Below are 19,362 nucleotides of genomic sequence, written 5' to 3' on the forward strand. Positions count from 1 at the left end.
AGAAATACAAACTGCAGACAACCTGGAGGCCGTGTTCCATATGGAATGGAGCTGAGCCCTTTGGCCATCTTCACAGCCCACATGCTGGCCTGGCCTCCCCAGCCAGGAGTCCTGCCCCTGCCTGGGGTTCCTGTTCTCCTACCTCAAATTGCCTCCTCTTCCCAAGCTCCTTTCTTCCCATAAATCCAACCCCAGGACACCTGCAAGTCCCTAAACGTGATCGCACCTTTATAGGTCCCCCACTGCTTCCTCTTTCTGGAATGTCTTTGTTCCTCCTTTGCTTTTGAGCTCTGATTCCCCTTTCATGGCCTGGCTCAGAAGCCATGAACCTCCTCCTGTTCCATGGTTTCCCACACCATTTTCACCTGAATTAGTCTTTCCTTACTTGTTTGATAAAGGGTTGGATTCAGATCTCTGTAACCCGTTAGGATGAAAGTTCCTGACAAACAGGGGCTGGGTCTTATTTATTCTATATTGTCCACATATGTAGCTGATAATGGGTGTCACAGGATGATCCCCTCCTTCTTCAAGCTTGGATCTGCCTAGCAACACCTATCAGAAGAAGAGTAAGCATAGCAGTCAGGCAATGAGGCATCTGATGGGTTTAGTAGGGAATAATAAACATAAAAAAAGAATTCATTTGTGATAAGTATACTTACTGCACAAATATACATATATATTAAGTATGTAATAGCTATAAAAATATTAATTTGTAATACTTATACTTCTGTAATAAGTATACTCATTACCCAAATACATTATTATAATTATACTAATCTTTTTCTAAACATTAATTTGTAATTTATTCAGATGCAATTTGGAGACCAAATTATTAATAATTTTATTAATTAAACTATATTTTGTATGTAAATGACTTCTTTTTAGTTGTTGTTTTTAAGTAAATTAAGGTCATAAGTCATGTTCTGAGTTTCCACGGACTCAGTGACAATAGTCATAGGACCTCAAGCATGAGACAAATGACATCTAATCCACTATCACATCATGGACTGCTTTCCTATTCATCTCATTTTGATCCTCAAGAGAGCTCTGTGAGTTTCCTCAACAGCATTTAGGAATGCATCTCATCTTGAATTTGGAATTTTGTTGTATTTCCAGAAACAAAACTGGAAGAAGACTTAGGTGCTACACATTCATTTATTTATTCTATTTTTCACTTATTCAGAAAATATTTTTGAGAATCTTCTACTTGCCTGGGTATGCTCTACGCTGGGGATACAGTGGTGAGTTGCTGCTACAGAATTAAGGGAAACAGACAATAAACAAGTAAACAAAAGAAACAAATGATATTCACTGGGATAGACAGTGGCTGATGAGGGAGGGAGCAATGTGGTGACCACATTCAGATCGGATGGTCAGGAGGTCCCTCTGAGAAGAAGTCTATGGATCTGAGACTCAAACACTGAGGATCAAGCCAGAAGAGACCTGAGGGAAAGGGATCAGTAACTTCCCTGGGCGGGAACTAGCATGGAGTGCTGAAGGAATAGAAGCAGGCAGGGCAGCTGGAGATCAGTGAGCAGGAGGGAGTTTGGTGTGAGGTGAGTTAGACAGGGAGGCAAGGGCCAGGTCATGCAGCACTTTGTAGGCCATTGTTAATAGTTGGATTTTAAGTGCTTTAGGGGGCAAAAAGATGCTAGTGTCCTGCCAAGATTATTAGAAAGAAGGTGCACCCACCTCCAGCTACTAGGGACTCACAGAAACACCCATCTCCAGAAATTCCCCAAAGCCAGAGGAAACCACTCTGCCCCGAAATGCCTAGGAGGTGATGCCCTCCCCTTGGGGCAGCCTGCCACTAATGAGTGGCTGGTGTAAGTGTACAAAAGGCCAGCCCCCTTGCCTTAACATGGGACAACTCTGTGGTGCTACTCCTATTCCCAGGCTCCTCACCAAGTCAAGATGAAGTTAGACTTTTCTGAAACCCTCTCTTAGCTTAGCTTCTTCTGCCCAATCCTGCTTCTGCCCCTTCAATGCAGGTTTCTCCTGAGATTATGCTTTTGATGAATCACTTGCAAAAACAAATAAAAACAAAAAATGAAAAAACCCTTGTTTCAGGCTCTGCTTCTAGCAGTGATGATTATTAGACTATGAGCTTCTTGAGGGCAGAGACTATGCCTGGCTTGTTCATGTTTGGGTGGAAGATTTAACTGTGGGCATGACATGATCTGATTACTTAAAAAAAAAATCAGGCTGGGCACAGTGGCTCATGCTTGTAATCCCAGCAATTTGGGAGGCCGAAGTTGGGGGTGGTCACCTGAGGTTGGGAGTTCGAGACCAGCCTCACCAACGTGGAGAAACCCCCTCTCTACTAAAAATACAAAATTAGCTGGGCGTGCTAGTGCATGCCTGTAATCCCAGCTACTCGGGAGGCTGAGGCAAGAGAATAACTTGAACTTGGGAGGTGGAGGTTGCGGTGAGCCGAGATCACGCCATTGCACTTCAGCCTCGCAACAAGAGCAAAACTCTGTCTCAAAAAAAAAAAAAAAGAAATTTCACTGACTGGGGTGTGCGTGTGTGTGTGTGTGTGTGTCTGTGTGTGGTGGAGGAGGAGGAGGGGAAAAGGAGAGGAAAGAGGTAGGTAGACCAGTTAGATGCTATTCTAATCATCCAGGCAAGATATGACTGTGGCTTGGATTACATAAATTAAAACATAAATTAAGCAAAAATTTTCAACTACAATTATACTTACAAAACTCCCCTTCCATCAAGAAAATTTGCAAGTGGCCTTAGGCAGATGAATGTTAATAAAAGAATAATGCATGTGGTACATATTGGGAGGAATATTTGAAAGATCAAATGCTCATTAAAACTCTAAATTCATATATGAGCATCGAATAATGAGATAGAAATGTGTAGATGGTCTTTAGCTGAACTACCAGAGTTAGTCACAGATCCTTGGGGAAGATTGTAATTTCTAAGATCTGTTTGACTTTGGGATAAAAGTGACAATTTGAAGATGGCTCTTGTTGTTCTTTCCACTTTGGGCTAGTAAATGCATCTGATTTGTATCTATTTCTTGTGGGGCATTGGGGGATTTATGTTCTGCCATTGAATGCTCCTCAAATTCCTCTCTTCCTATTAGCCCCCAAATCATGTAATAATCCTCAAGTTCTGACTATCTTAGCAAATGCAGTACAGTAAGAACATAATGATTAGTATATAAGCTAAGTCTATGTGGCTTAGGAGACATGATAACCAAGAAGAAGAAAAATGCTTTAAAGGATTACCCTTTCATGCAACTACTTAGGTATTGAAACAGCTAAACAAAAGGTAGCAAAACAGGCAAAAAGCAATAGTTTTCTGTCCTGTCATGACAACTCTTACTTTGAGGATCTGAAATATCTTTTGCAAATTTACAGTACCGTCTGCACATTAGGGAAAGTTATGTCAGGTGATTTACAGAATGCCTGAAGAAAGGCAAAGAGGAGCATCAGGCATTTTGTCCTTTTCCGCCCTCTAAAGTTGAGCTGGCAGGGTGTGGATATGGGGCAGCAACTCAGGCTCATGAGTGGTGGGAGTACTCCTGAGACCATTGTGGAGCCCTTAGCAATCTGAGCTCCCCAAAGGAGGCAAAGGCCCCACTGTTTCTCCCTGACTGTACAGGGCCACACTGGAAGCTACTCGCCTCTCTGCTTCATCTCTAATACAACCAGGCTTATGGTGGTAATTTTAGAGATGGACTACCACCATAAGTGGATGACTGATGCTTTCAACACCAATGGATTCTAACAGTGTTTGGCAACTACCGGGCAACTACCAGGCCAGAACTGGCATTGGGGCTTTCCTGGATAGCTCTTTTCCAGAGTGACAAACCCCAAAGGGACACGGGTCAGCAGTGAAGGACATGGAGATGATAGCCCTAAACTCTAGGGCCAGCCTGGAACATCATCTGGATTGTTTACATAGGCTTTTAATCCCAAGGGGCAGTTACAGGTACTTAGAGAAGCATTAAAGCCTCCAGCTTCCCACTGAACACACCATCTATCTATTCACTCCATATGGAGGCTGCACATTGCATGCAGGGCATGTACTGTTCTCAGCCTTCAGAGATCTAGATGAACCAAGAGTCCACCATCCAAGAGCTTCATCTCTTCAAAATGTAGAATCATTAAAGAGCCTTTAAAAAACACCAATTGCTGTGCTCCCACCCAAAAGAATTGGATTACAAATTCTGTGGATGTGGTCCAGGCATTTTTTTTTTTTCTGAGATGGAGTTTCACTCTTGTTGCCCAGGCTGGAGTGCAGTGGTACAGTCTCAGCTCACTGCAACCTCTGCCTCTTGGGTTCAAGCAATTCTGCCTCAGCCTCCTGAGTAGCTGGGACTACAGGCACACACCACCATGCCCAGCTAATTTTTGTATTTTTAGTAGAGATGGGGTTTCATCATGTTAGTCAGGCTGCTCTCAAACTCCTGACATCAGATGATCCACCTGCCTTGGCCTCCCAAAGTGCTGGGATTATAGGCTTGAGCCACTGCACCCAGCCCAGGCATTTTTTTTTTTTTTTTTACAAATCATAGTTGTCAGGCCTCTGAACCCAAGCCAAGCCATCGCATCCCCTGTGACTTGCACGTATACATCCAGATAGCCTGAAGTAACTGAAGATCCACAAAAGAAGTAAAAATAATCTTAACTGATGACATTCCACCATTGTGATTTGTTTCTGCCCCATCCTAACTGATCAATGTACTTTGTAATCTCCCCCACCCTTAAGAAGGTACTTTGTAATCTCCCCAACTCTTAAGAAGGTTCTTTGTAATTCTTCCCACCCTTGAGAATGTACTTTGTGAGATCCACCCCTGCCCGCAAAACATTGCTCTTAACTTCACCGCCTATCCCAAAACCTATAAGAACTAATGATAATCCACCACCCTTCACTGACTCTCTTTTCGGACTCAGCCTGCCTGCACCCAGGTGAAATAAACAGCCATGTTGTTCACACAAAGCCTGTTTGGTGGTCTCTTCACACGGACGCGCATGAAATTTGGTGCCGTGACTCGGATCGGGGGACCTCCCTTGGGAGATCAATCCCCCGTCCTCCTGCTCTTTGCTCCATGAGAAAGATCCACCTACGACCTCAGGTCCTCAGACCGACCAGCCCAAGAAACATCTCACCAACTTCAAATCCAGTAAGCGGCCTCTTTTTACTCTTCTCCAACCTCCCTCACTATCCCTCAACCTCTTTCTCCTTTCAGTCTTGGTACCACACTTCAATCTCACCCTTCTCTTAATTTCAATTCCTTTCATTTTCTGGTAGAGACAAAGGAGACATGTTTTATCTGTGGACCCAAAACTCCTGCGCCAGTCACGGACTGGGAAGGCAGCCTTCCCTTGGTGTTTAATCATTGCAGGGACACCTCTCTGATTATTCACCCACGTTTCAAAGGTGTCAGACCGTGCAGGGACGCCTGTCTTGGTCCTTCACCCTTAGCGGCAAGTCCCACTTCTCTGGGGGAGGGGAAAGTACCCCTCAACCCCTTCTTCACCCTTAGGGGCAAGTCCCGCTTTTCTGGGGGAGGGGCAAGTACCCCTCAACCCCTTCTCCTTCACCCTTAGTGGCAAGTCCCGCTTTTCTAGGGGACAAGAACCCCCAATCCCTTATTTCCATGCCCTGACCCCTTTCCCACTTTTCTGGAGGGTAAGAACCCCTGAAGCCCTTCCCTCCATGTCTCTATGCTCTCTTTTCTCTGGGCTTGCCTCCTTCACTATGGGCAACTTTGCACCCTCCATTCCTCCTTCTTCTCCCTTAGCCTGTGTTCTTAAGAACTTAAAACCTCTTCAACTCTCACCTGACCTAAAATCTAAGCATCTTATTTTCTTCTGCAATGCCGCTTGACACCAAAACAAACTCGACAGTAGTTCCAAATAGCTGGAAAATGGCACTTTCAATGTTTCCATCCTACAAGAACTAAATAATTCTTTTTGTAAAATGGGCAAATGGTCTGAGGTGCCTGACGTCCAGGCATTCTTTTACACATCAGTCCCTTCCTAGTCTCTGTGCCCAATGAAACTCATCCCAAATCTTCCTTCTTTCCCTCCCACCTGTCCCCTCAGTCCCAACCCCAAGCGTCACTGAGTCTTTCTAATCTTCCTTTTCTACAGACCTATCTGACCTCTCCCCTCCTCGCCAGGCGGAGCTAGGTCCTAATTCTTCCTCAGCCTCCGCTCCTCCAGCCTATAATCCTTTTATCACCTCCCCTCCTCACACCCGGTCTGGCTTACAGTTTCATTCCGTGACTAGCCCTCCCCCACCTGCCCAGCAATTTACTCGAAAAGGTGGCTGGAGCTAAAGGCATAGTCAAGGTTAATGCTCCTTTTTCTTTATCCCAAATCAGATAGCTTCTAGGCTCTTTTTCATCAAATATAAAAATCCAGCCCAGTTCATGGCTCATTTGGCAGCAACCCTGAGACACTTTACAGCCCTAGACCCTAAGAGGTCAAAAGGCCGTCTTATTCTCAAAATACATTTTATTACCCAATCTGCTCCTGACATTAAATAAAACTCCAAAAATTAAATTCCGGCCCTCAAACCCCACAACAGGACTTAGTTAACCTCACCTTCAAGGTGTACAATAATAGAGTAGAGGCAGCCAAGTAGCAATGTATTTCTGAGTTGCAATTCCTTGCCTCTACTGTGAGACAAACCCCAGCCACATCTTCAGCACACAAGAAATTCCAAATGCCTGAACTGCAGTGGCCAGGCATTCGTTCAGAACCTCCTCCCCCAGGAGCTTGCTACAAGTGCCAAAAATCTGGCCACCGAGCCAAGGAATGCCCACAGCCCGGGATTCCTCCTAAGCCGTGTCCCATCTGTGTGGGACCCCACTGAAAATTGGACTGTTCAACTCACCTGGTAGCCACCCCTGGAACTCTGGCCCAAGGCTCTCTGACTCCTTCCCAGATCTTCTCGGCTTAGCGGCTGAAGACTGACACTGCCAGATCGCCTCGGAAGCCCCCTAGACCATCACAGATGCCGAGCTTCGGGTAACTCTCACAGTGGAGGGTAAGTCCGTCCCCTTCTTAGTCAATACGGAGGCTACCCACTCCACATTACCTTCTTTTCAAGGGCCTGTTTCCCTTGCCTCCATAACTGCTGTGGGTATTGACGGCCAGGCTCCTAAACCTCTTAAAACTCCCCAACTCTGGTGCCAACTTAGACAATACTCTTTTAAGCACTCCTTTTTAGTTATCCCCACCTGCCCAGTTCCCTTATTAGGCTGAGACACTTTAACTAAATTAGCTGCTTCCCTGACTATTCCTGGACTACAGCTACATCTCATTGCCGCCCTTCTTCCCAATCCAAAGCCTCCTTTGTGTCCTCCTCTTGTATCCCCCCACCTTAGCCCACAAGTATAAGATACCTCTACTCCCTCCTTGGGGACCGATCATGCACCCCTTACCATCTCATTAAAACCTAATCACCCTTACCCCGCTCAATGCCAAGATCCCATCCCACAGCACTCTTTAAAAGGATTAAAGCCTGTTATCACTCGCCTGCTACAGCATGACCTTTTAAAGCCTATAAACTCTCCTTACCATTCCCCATTTTACCTGTCCTAAAACGAGATAAGGCTTACAAGTTAGTTCAGAATCTGCGCCTTATCAACCAAATTGTTTTGCCTATCCACCCCGTGGTGCCAAACCCATATACTCTGCTATCCTCAATACCTCCCTCTACTACCCATTATTCTGTTCTGGATCTCAAACATGCTTTCTTTACTATTCCTTTGCACCCTTCATCCCAGCCTCTCTTTGCTTTCACTTAGACTGACCCTGACACCCATTAGGCTCAGCAAATTACCTGGGCTATACTGCTGCAAGGCTTCACAGACAGCCCCCATTACTTCAGTCAAGCCCAAATTTCATCCTCATCTGTTACCTATCTCGGCATAATTCTCATAAAAACACACGTGCTCTCCCTGCTAATCATGTCCGATTAATCTTCCAAACCTCAATCCCTTACAAAACAACAACTCCTTTCCTTCCTAGGCATGGTTAGTGTAGTCAGAATTCTTACACAAGAGCCAGGACCGCACCCTGTAGCCTTTCTGTGCAAACAACTTGACCTTACTGTTTTAGCCTAGCCCTCATGTCTGCGTACAGCAGCTGCCACTGCTTTAATACTTTTAGAGGCCCTAAAAATCACCAACTATGCTCAACTCACTCTCTACATTTCTCATAACTTCCAAAATCTATTTTCTTCCTCATACCTGACGCATATACTTTCTGCTCCCCGGCTCCTTCAGCTGTACTCACTCTTTGTTAAGTCCCACAATTACCATTGTTCTTGGCCCGGACTTCAATCTGGCTTCCCATATTATTCCTGTTACCACACCTGACCCCCATGACTGTATCTCTCTGATCCACCTGATATTCACCCCATTTCCCCATATTTCCTTCTTTCCTGTTCCTCACCCTGATCACGCTTGACTTACTGATGGCAGTTCCACCAGGCCTAATCGCCACACACCAGCAAAGGCAGGCTATGCTATAGTACAAGCCACTAGCCCGCCTCTCAGAACCTCTCATTTCCTTTCCATAGTGGAAATCTATCCTCAAGGAAATAACTTCTCAGTGTTCCATCTGCTATTCTACTACTCCTCAGGGATTATTCAGGCCCCCTCCCTTCCCTACACATCAAGCTCGAGGATTTGCCCCCACCCAGGACTGGCAAATTAGCTTTACTCAACATGCCCCGACTCAGCAAACTAAAATACCTCTTAGTCTAAATAGACACTTTCACTGAATAAGTAAAGGCCTTTCCTACAGGGTCTGAGAAGGCCACCGCAGTCATTTCTTCCCTTCTGTCAGACATAATTCCTCAGTTTAGCCTTCCCACCTCTATACAGTCTGATAACAGACCAGCCTTTATTAGTCAAATCAGCCAAGCAGTTTTTCAGGCTCTTAGTATTCCGTGAAACCTTTATATCCCTTACGGTCCTCCATCTTCAAGACATGTAGAACAGACTAAAGGTCTTTTAAAAACACACCTCACCAAGCACAGCCACCAACTTAAAAAGGACTGGACAATACTTTTACCACATTCCCTTCTCAGAAGTCAGACCTGTCCTTGGAATGCTACAAGGTACAGCCCGTTTGAGCTCCTTTTTATTAGGCCCCAGTCTCATTCTAGACACCGGACCAACTTAGACTGTGCCCCAAAAAAACTTGTCATCCCTACTATTTTCTGTCTGTCATACTCCTATTCTCCATTCTCAACTACTCATACATGCCCTGCTCTTGTTTACACTGCCGGTTTACAGTGTTTCTCCAAGCCATCACAGCTGATATCTCCTCGTGCTATCCCCAACCTGCCACTCTTAACTCTTGAAGTAAATAAATAATCTTTGCTGGCAGGACTATGCTGAATCTCCTTAGGCACTCTCTAATCAGATGTCCTAGGTCCTCCCAATTCTTAGACCTTTTCCATTTAGTTTTTCAATTCACACAAAACCGTATCCAGGCCATCACCAATAATTCTTCATGACAAATTTTTCTTCTAACAACCCCACAATATCACCCCTTACCACAAAATCTTCATTCAGCTTTATCTCTCCCACTTTAGTTTCCCATGCCACCTAATCCCGCTTGAAGCAGCCCTGAGAAACATTGCCCATTCTCTCTCCATACCACCCCCCAAAAATTTTTGCCACCCCAAGACTTCAACACTATTTTATTTTTCTTATTAATATAAGAAAGCAGGAATGTCAGGCCTCTGAACCCAAGCCAAGCCATCGCATCCCCTGTGACTTGCACATATACATCCAGATGGCCTGAAGTAACTGAAGATCCACAAAAGAGGTAAAAATAATATTAACTGATGACATTCCACCACTGTGATTTGTTTCTGCCCCACCCTAACTGATCAATGTACTTTGTAATCTCCCCCACCCTTAAGAAGTTTCTTTGTAATTCTCCCCACCCTTGCGAATGTACTTTGTGAGATCCACCCCTGCCCGCAAAACATCGCTCTTAACTTCACCGCCTATCCCAAAACCTATAAGAACTAATGATAATCCACCACCCTTCGCTGACTCTCTTTTTGGATTCAGCCTGCCTGCACCCAGGTGAAATAAACAGCCATGTTGCTCACACAAAGCCTGTTTGGTGGTCTCTTCACATGGACGTGCATGAAAATAGTTGTATGTATTTATGGGGTACAATGGATGTTTTGATATACGTATACAATATGTTATGATTAAATCAAATTAATTAACATATTTATCACCTTGCTTACCTATCATTTCTATGGTGAGACATGAAAATTTATTTTCTTACTTATTTTGAAATATATAATACATTTTTATTTATTATAGTTACTATGTTGTGCAATAAATCTCAAAATCTATTCCTCTGTCTCTCTGAAACTTTGTACTCTTTGACTGACAACTCCCCATTCCCTCCCTCCCCACCTCCTCAGTCCCTGGTAACTGTGATTCTACTCTCTACTTCCATGAGTTCAACTTTACTAGATTCCATATATAGGTGAGATCATGTGGTATTTGTCTTTCTGAGGCTGAGGCACTGGTGCTTTTTTTGGTTTGTTTTATACAAAGCACCCAAGTGGCTTCATTAATCAGTTAAGTTTTGGAACCCCTGGTCTAGAGCAATACAACACATCCTTGGATAACTATAATCCTTGCATTCAGGGGCTGACAGTTAAGAGGGTATAGCCTGGATCCTGAAAACAGCCAAGAGGTTCTCAACAGGGAATTATTTGTCCCCCTCCCCCTTCCTCCGAGGACATTAGAGACAGTGTCTGGAGACTTTTTTGGTTAACGCAAGCTGGGGGTAGGGTGCTACTGGATAGAGTCCAGGGATGCTGCTAAACAGCCTATAATGCACAGGGCAGTCCTCACAGCAAGGAATTCTCTGGCCCAAAGTGTTAAGGTGTCGGGCTTGAGAAATGTTGACTTAGCCTTAAGTGTAATTCTGCTTAGAAATCAGTATGGCAAACAGTTTCCATTGGCTATTTTGTTATGCACCTACCATGTTCTAGGTACATTGCATGTGTTCTAAACATTAACTATTATTTATTAGACACTTTAATTTGTTTGTATTTTATGGATGAGAAAATCAAGGCCCAGAGGACAAATAACTTGTCTAAACCACATGACTAGCAAGTGAAGAACTTGGGACTTGAACACGCACAGTCGGGCTCCTGGACACGACACTATACTGCTGCCCCACAAGTTCTATTTTCCTTCTCCTGGGAGTTTTTCCAGGCAGAAAAGGGATCACAATTCATATTTACATATATACATGCTGGAATTATTCTTTCTCTTCTGAAGATTTGCTTCTTGAGAAAACAAAACTTCCTCATGTAAAAGCCCTTCTGAGCCAGGAGATTAATGGATATTGATCATTTTTGTGGCATGTGGCCAGGCGAGATCCACGGAAGTGCTTAGAGGAATTCCCAAAGAGGAAGGTGATTGATGCTTTTGACACCAATGGATTCCAACAGTGTTTGCCAACTACCAGGCATCCTGCAGTGCAGTTTGGGGTAGTGCCTGACTAGCCAGACTGTGTTTGTGACAACTCTGATCTTCTTAAGTCTGAGCATCTGTTAAAACGATGCCTCAGCAGGAAAACACAGTAGGAGAATGTCTGCTCAGGGCATGTGAGTGTCTGACTGGCCTCTCAGACATCCTCTAGAAAGCCCTGATGTCCCCAGGTCCCCTTTGCTCACTGGCCCTGCCTGTGCTTTGTGCAGACAGAGGAAATGAAACAGAGCCCAGCAGAGGGCATCTGCCCTCTCTTGAGTGTTCCTACCCGTGGTCACTGCACTAGGGAGAGGATGTCAGCCAGTTGTGCAGCTACGGCTGGCATTGTTCTCTCTCTGAGCACATATTTAGGCCAGAAGGCCCTTTAGGATTGGAGCAGTGTCCACTGTGTCTGTGAGCTCCCTGCAGGCCAGCAGACTGAGAAACTTATTTTATGTCCCATATCAGCAGGTGGAGGACTTGAGCAGTCAGGCTTCCAGCCATAACACTATACTGCTACCTGACAAGTTCTATTAATAGTTTCATCTGCTAGGAGTTTTTCCAGGTAGAAAAATGGGCCCATTCATGGCATGACTGTAAAATGTGCACAAGGTGGTCATTTTTGGAATAGAAGGAGGCAAGGGACTTCTGATAGAGTAAGAGGCGCTGGCCCAACTGTAGAGCTAGTGGCAATGTGGGTTGAAATGGTCCCCCATCCCCTCCTCTCTAAGCCTGCCCTTTTCTCCTTGGCATTCTGCTCTGAGGGTAACTTTCCAAGTGCTGTGCCCTGTGGGCACATTTTGTGTGCTCCCAGCCCATGTCTATGAAAGAATCTTGAAGTTGATGGCAGGGAACTGAGGTTTATGGAGGACACTGACTTTCTGTGTTACCATCATTTGTGGAGATCTTCCACTTTTATTAAAAATGCAGTCTATTGCCAAAGAATTTCAATCCCCAGTCTTGGCAGGCCTATCAGACCTACTGCTCAGCTCCCTCTCCCATCTCCCACATAATTTTTCCCATTTTTTTACTTTCTTCAGGCTGCTTCTACCTCAGAGGGTGATTCTTTGTCCTATTGACAGAGAAGTTGAAGCTATCAATACGAATTCCCTCAACTTTTCTCCCATGGTAATCATTAGTGCTAGCTGCCAAATAGCGCCGGGATTACGCTTTCTGGTCCTTCTTGTGAAGGGGTGAGAGGCATGACTAACTCTTCACTATGAGTGGCGAGTAGAAACAATGTGTGCCACATCCAGGTGAAAGCACGCAATTGCTGGAGTGCAATTTCCCAAAGCCGAGTGACCCTCTGGCATGCAGGAAACATTTAAGAGGGTGGTTCTTCTAGCAGCCGGGATTCCTGAGGGAATTCAGTTCCAAATGGAAATAAGATGAGCAATAAATAAACTTACTTTTGTTAAAAGCCACTATGACTTTAGTTTTGTTTGTTAACACAATGTAAAAGCCTATCTTGGCTAATATCCTGTCCCTTTCACATAAAAAACTCGCTCCATCTTCACCCATCCTGTTTCCTTTCCAGCTTTTTCAGAGAAGAGCTGTCTCTCCATCTGTCCTAATCTTTACAACCACTCCTGATTAAGGTCCTTCAATGGCTCCCCATTGTTCTTTAGAAAAATAATAAAAAGATTAAAATCCTTAGGGAGATCTACCAGGCTCACATGGTCTGTCCCCTGCCTGCATCCTTACAGACTCAGTCACACCCAGTCCTCCCAAGGCCCAGCTTGGCCCGTTCACCCTCCTTCAGTTCCTCTTATACACCATGTCTATTCTCATCACAGGGCTTTTGAACATGCTTTGAACATGTCCTTTCTATCAGAAATGCCCTCCCCACCTCAGAGGGAACCTCTGAAGTTCCAGGGTTTTGTTCACTTTCCTCATTTTTTAGCTTTAAGAGCAAACATGAACTTTTCAGTGAGTGAATGCATAAAAATCATAGGGGAATTTTTTAAAAAATACAACAGTGTGAAGGAAAAGGGAACTATGTAAGTGAGGGAGAGCGAGTGGGTCCTCTCCACCCTCTGCACTTTGTTCCCTTCCCATGGTCCTGTCCCAGGTCTTTATTGTACTTGAGACTAGCTTTCTGAGCCAGGAATAACCCAGGGAGCCTGGCAGAGCCAGGAAAAGGCACCTCAACATTTCAGGGTCTGGAAGGCTCAGGAGGAGTGGAGCTGGCTCTTGAGGAGGGTGGAGATCTCCTCAGTTGGAAGGAAAGCTGGCTGGCACCAAGAGCAGAGGCCCCCAAACCAAGCTGCATCCCAAGATGCTAGAACTGGGACCACCTGCAAGTCTGAAAGAGGTCACAGGTGTGAACGCTACTTTGCTCAGCTGGTGAAGTACTTAAGAGACTTCCCCCACCCCACTGCAAAGGCTGCTGCTATTACAGTCATGAGACACCTGTCCCATTTCACTCACTAGACTGGTAACTCTTTGAAGGTATGACTGTGTTTTATTCTGCTTGGGTCCTTGGAAGGCCGAGCTCAGTGTCCCTAGACCTCATAGGTAGTGGTTAACACAATTTGTCAGATGGAACTAATCACCCTTGCTGGTGATACAGCCATGCCTGCCTGATAATATATGTGCTTTCTGCCATGAAGTAATATATTTTGGAAAACAATATTCACACATTTTTCTTTTTTTCCCCCAGTAGCAGGCCTTTGCTTAGTAGTGTCTAAAAGATGCTCCATCTCCTTTATAGGTAGAGTTAAGACCTCTCTCATGCAAAACCAGACTCTCTGGGTCTCTTTGTCCCACTCTCCTAGAGGACTGATATGCACAAAGTTTTCTTGCAGTGACTAGGAGATCCCACCTGATCCTCATTAAGGCAGAGTGGGGTCAGGAAGGAGGAGGGAATGGTGTAGGGGAAAGAAGGGAAAAGATCATCCCTGTAAGCCCAGAGATGAGGAAGCAATCTAGAGGAGAGAGAGGGAGGGATGAGAGTGTGTCTTCTGTTAGACAAGTTGAGTAGAGTGCCAACAACTCTGTCTGGGTCTCTGTTCCCTGTCACTAAGCACTGACCACATGGCAGACACTGGGGTCCCTTCATAACTGCAGCCTGAGTCCAGCTAGGCCTAAACTGGGATTCAGAGGCTGGTTGGGTTGGTTCCCAGTTGTTGGGGCTGGAAGTTTCCTTAGCATGTGTTTAGAGTTGATATGCAGTGGAAGGAAAAGGCCTTTAAGAAGGATAGTTAGGCATGATTCCCGGAGGACAGAGACAGAGTTAGAGAAGATTGCAAGGTGTTTGGCTCTGCAGGGGAAGGCCAAGGCCAGTTTATGTAGAGAGGCTGCAAGCCGATGCTGGAGGGGTGGTTTTCTTTAGCTGCAGAGCATAAGCAGAGTCCTTCCGATCTTAGGTGTGACTCAATATGGGGAAGGGTCGTATCCCTGATTTTTCATGAGGCAAGCTTGGCTTCTTCAGGGACTGTGGCCTAGAGGGGCTGGGATGCACTTAGGTGGGTAAGAAAAATGTCCTAAAGTAATGTAGGCATTGACTGTGAGCAATGTGTGTGTTAATACGGCCTCATTTATACCCATCGGCTACTGAAGCCTGGAGATATTTGAGGCACAAATGCTTTATCCCATTTAATTCTCATTATAACCTATGATATAGGCATTATTATTCCAACTTTCCTGATGAGGAAAGTGAGACAGAGGCAAGGCTGAGTAATTTGCTCAAGTGACCACATTAATAAGTGTTTGGACCCGGGACTGACTTCAATAGGCACCTCTCAGCTACATCTCCAATTCTGCTTCCCAGAAACCATGCTTGACATTTCGAAGACACACCCACTTGGGTTACTGGGGAGGCTGAGCGCCCTCTTAAGGCAGAAGTCACGGGGGTAAAACCATGTCCTCATAATGCCTTTGGTATTTTGGAAGGAATTTTAGGCTTTATGAATGATGTCCTTTCCCAGGGAGACATTTCTAGCATTCTCTGGGGAGATAACAAAGGACCAGCTAGGGAATTAGAAGAACCCTAGAGTCCCAAGAAAGGGAGTCATCACTGAATGACAGCAATGATGCTTCCTTTTGGAGCTGCAGAGAACTTTATAGTTTCTAGAGCATTTCCTCTCATATCAGTTCATTTGGAAGTTCACACACACACACACAAAAAAACCTCTGTGAAGCAAAAGCTCATATGTCCATTTTGCAAACGGGGAATGAAACTCAGAGAGCTTCAATGACTTGCCCAAGACCACAGGGTTAGGAGAATCAGGCTAGAAACCTGGTCAACAGAAACCCAGTTCAGGATTCCTTCCCTTTAACAGGTACTCCCTTGAACCATGGTGGGTGACTTATCTTCATCTAATGGAGGCTGGTGCTGTGACTCAGCCAGCCAGAGGTCCAGACATTAGGGTGGTGCCTGAAGATAATCAAACATTCATATGAGAGACACGATCCAGAATGCAGTACCAGCCACAGAGCAGCACCACCTTTATTCAAATCCTGGCATTTCGTAGACATAGAGGCTGATTATAGATTAGTTTCCCAAAGACTGATACATGAAAAACTAGTTTCACCATGAGAAGAAGCCTGTGGTCATGTAATACATATTGTATCCTTCATCTATTAGAGTAGTGATTTTTTTTTTTTTTTAAATAGAGACAGGGTCTTGCTACGTCCCCCAGGCTGATCTCAAACTCTTGGCATCAAGCAATCCTCCTGTCTCAGCTTCTCATAGTGTTGGCATTACAGGCATAAGCCACTGTGTGATGCATATTGAAGGCTCTGTAATATCTTTAAGAAAAACAGAAAACAAAAACAAAACCTGTTTGACTGTTTAACTAAAGGTTTCCAAATTTATCTGAACACAAAATCTTTTTTTTAAGGTAATACTTATTAGCAGCCCATGGAACTGCTAAGAACAACTTGTTTTCTTAAGTCGCTGAATTAATGGGTTGATTTTATGCCATGTGGGCAGAATCTTGGAAATGTCTTATGGTTTTATATTCAAGCCTGAAGCCTCAGGAGATGTCTATCTATCTATCTATCTATCTATCTATCTATCTATCTATCTATCATCTATCATCTATCTAAGTTGTAAAGGGCAGTACATTTAAGTAGGTCTTGCTGCTAGTTATTTCATAACTTGAATACTCAGGGATAGATTGTGCTCATGCAAGTATGCTAAAATTCATAAATTAAAAATGGAAGCCCATTGTAATATTAATAAGACTTTTAAATATTGGTTAGTTTCCTGGTAATTCATGAAGAATAAATGTCAAGGAGAGCTATGAGTCTGTCTGCTGTCGCATGATGGCATACAAGGTTTGAGAAAATGTATCCCTTGAAGGTCTTAGAAATGAGCAGGTTGACATTTTATGCAGGTCATTTATCATCTTCCTACCTATGGATTACAGCAGATACTTGACATTCATGTTGATTTCCTGAGACCTTACGACTCCCTTAATTGGCAAATACCACTGGAGCCAATCATTTCCCTCATGAAACATTTTAATTCTGACCCAAACTATCATGTTCATGGAGGGCTACATTTCTTCCTTCTCATTCATCCCCAGGGCCATTTTGAACTTGATAATTGACAAAAGAGGACATATAGTTATCAGGTGGGGGCCAGACTTCTGCACTAACTGAGTAACTCCAGCCTCCATGTCAGTTTTGCTAAGAGATTTGAATTTATGTTTCAGAAAAATGGTGAATGCCCACATGCCATGGACTGTTGAAGTTGTGCATAATTAGCCCAAACTGTGAATATAAATCTGCAAATGCCAAGCATCTTCTTTTGTGTGGTTTTTAGACATCTTCCATCTTCACCATGAGCTGGGAGGCAGGAGGATAATCTGGCTTCAGGAAGGAAGAAAATATTTGTAGCTCTGGGAACTCCAGCTCATTTTTACCACTGCCTGACAGCCTCCACAGCAGGGTTTGTTTGAACCCCAAGGGAAAGGATATCTCAGCAGCTTCAGGGAGTGACTGCGTACTTTGGTGAAAAGCCCCAGCGAGCTCTTGGTTTAAGCTAAAAGGTGAGTTTTCCTGAGCTGAGTAAATAGTATTGTACTGTACTTGAAACTGCAGCCCGATTCTCCCAACTTCCAACAACACTGTGCTTTCTAATATTAATCTCAAAGGCCACCTTTCCCATGAGTCATCAATTTCATCTTTGAGTTCAGAGTCTTAGGCAAAGTTGCTTTTCTTAAAATTTGTGATTATTATAATATCAAAGTAAAAGGGCAGGAAGATTTTATCAAACTTGGAAGCTCTCCCTGGATAAATTTCACAGATATATATATGGTTGTTGAAGGCACAAATTAAGACACACACAAATTAAGATAATCAGGAAACAGAAAGAATGCCCAGAGGCCAGTCTGGGGGCTTTAAAAATACCATTCAGTTTTGATCAGGTGAAAAAGCTGAAAACATTAAAACCCCTCAAAGACCAATCAGCTCCTTTGCTTATGTGGAAAGCACATTGATATTTAAACATGTGGATCTCTGGAATGCTCTAATTTTCATCAGGATGAGTAATGTCATCTAATAAAAGAGCAGATTCTAAAGCATCCAGAGTAGATCCAAAGTGGGAACATAATTTAGTTTTGCTCCTTATAATCTTAATCTGAGTAGCCACTACAGGTCTGAGGGCTACTGGTGACCACAGCCATTAAAGACACTTGGATGTCTATTGAGGAGGTGGCATGAGTTTACTTTTGGGAAAGTCTACTTGAGCTTCCTTAGGGCTTTCATATGCCTTTGGAGTGCAATTCTTCTATAAGCCTCCCAGGGCTGTTGATCTCATAAGCTCTTTACATTAATACATTTTCTACACAACTAGTCCTCAGGCACACAGAGGAAGCCCAGTAAATGCTTTTGAAAGATCTGAGTTCTATGTTTCTCATGAAGACTTGGGAACTGTGTTGCTAACTGATAGGAGCCCTCGCGGTGACATTGTCCCTGCCAGTGGGTTGAGGCTGAAGATCTCTTCTGCTGTCCAGGCTCAAGGCCTGCTCAGGAACTGACTCACGCTTCTGCTCTCTCTCCTGGTGGGCTGGGGGCTGAGGTGGGAAGGGATGGTGGAGGGGATCCTAGCAGCCCTGTGAAGCTGACAGCTAGCTCCCTGTCTAAAGAGAATCTGGGTGTCATCATGGTCACCCTGTGGGAACATAAAATAGACATGAGCAAAAAGCAAGGCCAGCAGCCCCGAGAGGAGAGGTGAGATGGGAAGACCAGGAGAGATGGGGGAGCTTACCTTCTTGACTTCATATTTAATGGCGAGTTTGATCCGGCTCAGACTTGGACGGTGGTGGTCGGACCAGACTTGGAAGTTCACATCACCGTTTAAAATTGCTTCCACCTCTTCTGTGTCTCGGCACAGGTCCAGCACGCCCACTACAAAATCCTTGCATTGCATAGATAACTTCCTGTAATCGTTCTAACAGAATAAAGAGAAATCAGCGGTATGTCACATGGAGCCCCGCAGATTGGCTTGCCCAGCATAGCAGTGTCGATCAGCAACTGCTCACCACATGTGACCTTATGGAGCACATTGGATGCACTTATGGAACGCAGCAGGATGTGCTGGGTGCAGAAGGCGGGGCAATTTCTCTTGACACGCGACCTGAAGGACATTTTCTCTAGGTCAGCATGTGTGAAGGTGTGGTCCATGGGCCACCTGCATCAGAGTCACCTTAGCTGCGTGCTAAAGTTGCAGATTCCCAGGTCCCACCCTAGACTTACTGAGTCAGAATACCTGGTGGTGGGGCCAAGAAATCTGTCTTTTAACTTTGCTCTCTAATGATGTGGATGCCTGCCACAGCCCATCCTGGGCTCTTTCAAAATGGCATTTTTCTATGCCCAATTCTGAGTCAGTTCTGAGGGAGGAATAATAAGGACAT

At 44.5% G+C, this 19,362-nt stretch overlaps 1 protein-coding gene and 1 long non-coding RNA gene across 3 annotated transcripts in view; one reads left to right on the forward strand and one right to left on the reverse strand.

Moving 5' to 3' along the window:
* The window catches only part of LOC130541547 (uncharacterized), an 89,387-nt gene extending 70,167 nt beyond the window's left edge, over positions 1-19,220 (forward strand). The window contains exons 2-4 of the long non-coding RNA XR_008955617.1: positions 6,916-7,017; positions 17,271-17,496; positions 18,843-19,220. This is a non-coding gene — a long non-coding RNA (uncharacterized LOC130541547). The remainder of the gene's footprint in view (positions 1-6,915; positions 7,018-17,270; positions 17,497-18,842) is intronic.
* Positions 1-19,362, reverse strand: part of TRPC7 (transient receptor potential cation channel subfamily C member 7) — a 152,934-nt gene that overhangs the window by 84,173 nt on the left and 49,399 nt on the right. For both annotated transcript variants that reach the window (XM_063604232.1, XM_003829246.4), the window contains exon 3: positions 18,717-18,899. In XM_063604232.1, the coding sequence (XP_063460302.1) occupies positions 18,717-18,899 (183 nt within the window). The remainder of the gene's footprint in view (positions 1-18,716; positions 18,900-19,362) is intronic.

This window comes from Pan paniscus, chromosome 4 (genome assembly GCF_029289425.2).
Source record: "Pan paniscus chromosome 4, NHGRI_mPanPan1-v2.0_pri, whole genome shotgun sequence".
Taxonomy (NCBI): Eukaryota; Metazoa; Chordata; class Mammalia; order Primates; family Hominidae; genus Pan; species Pan paniscus.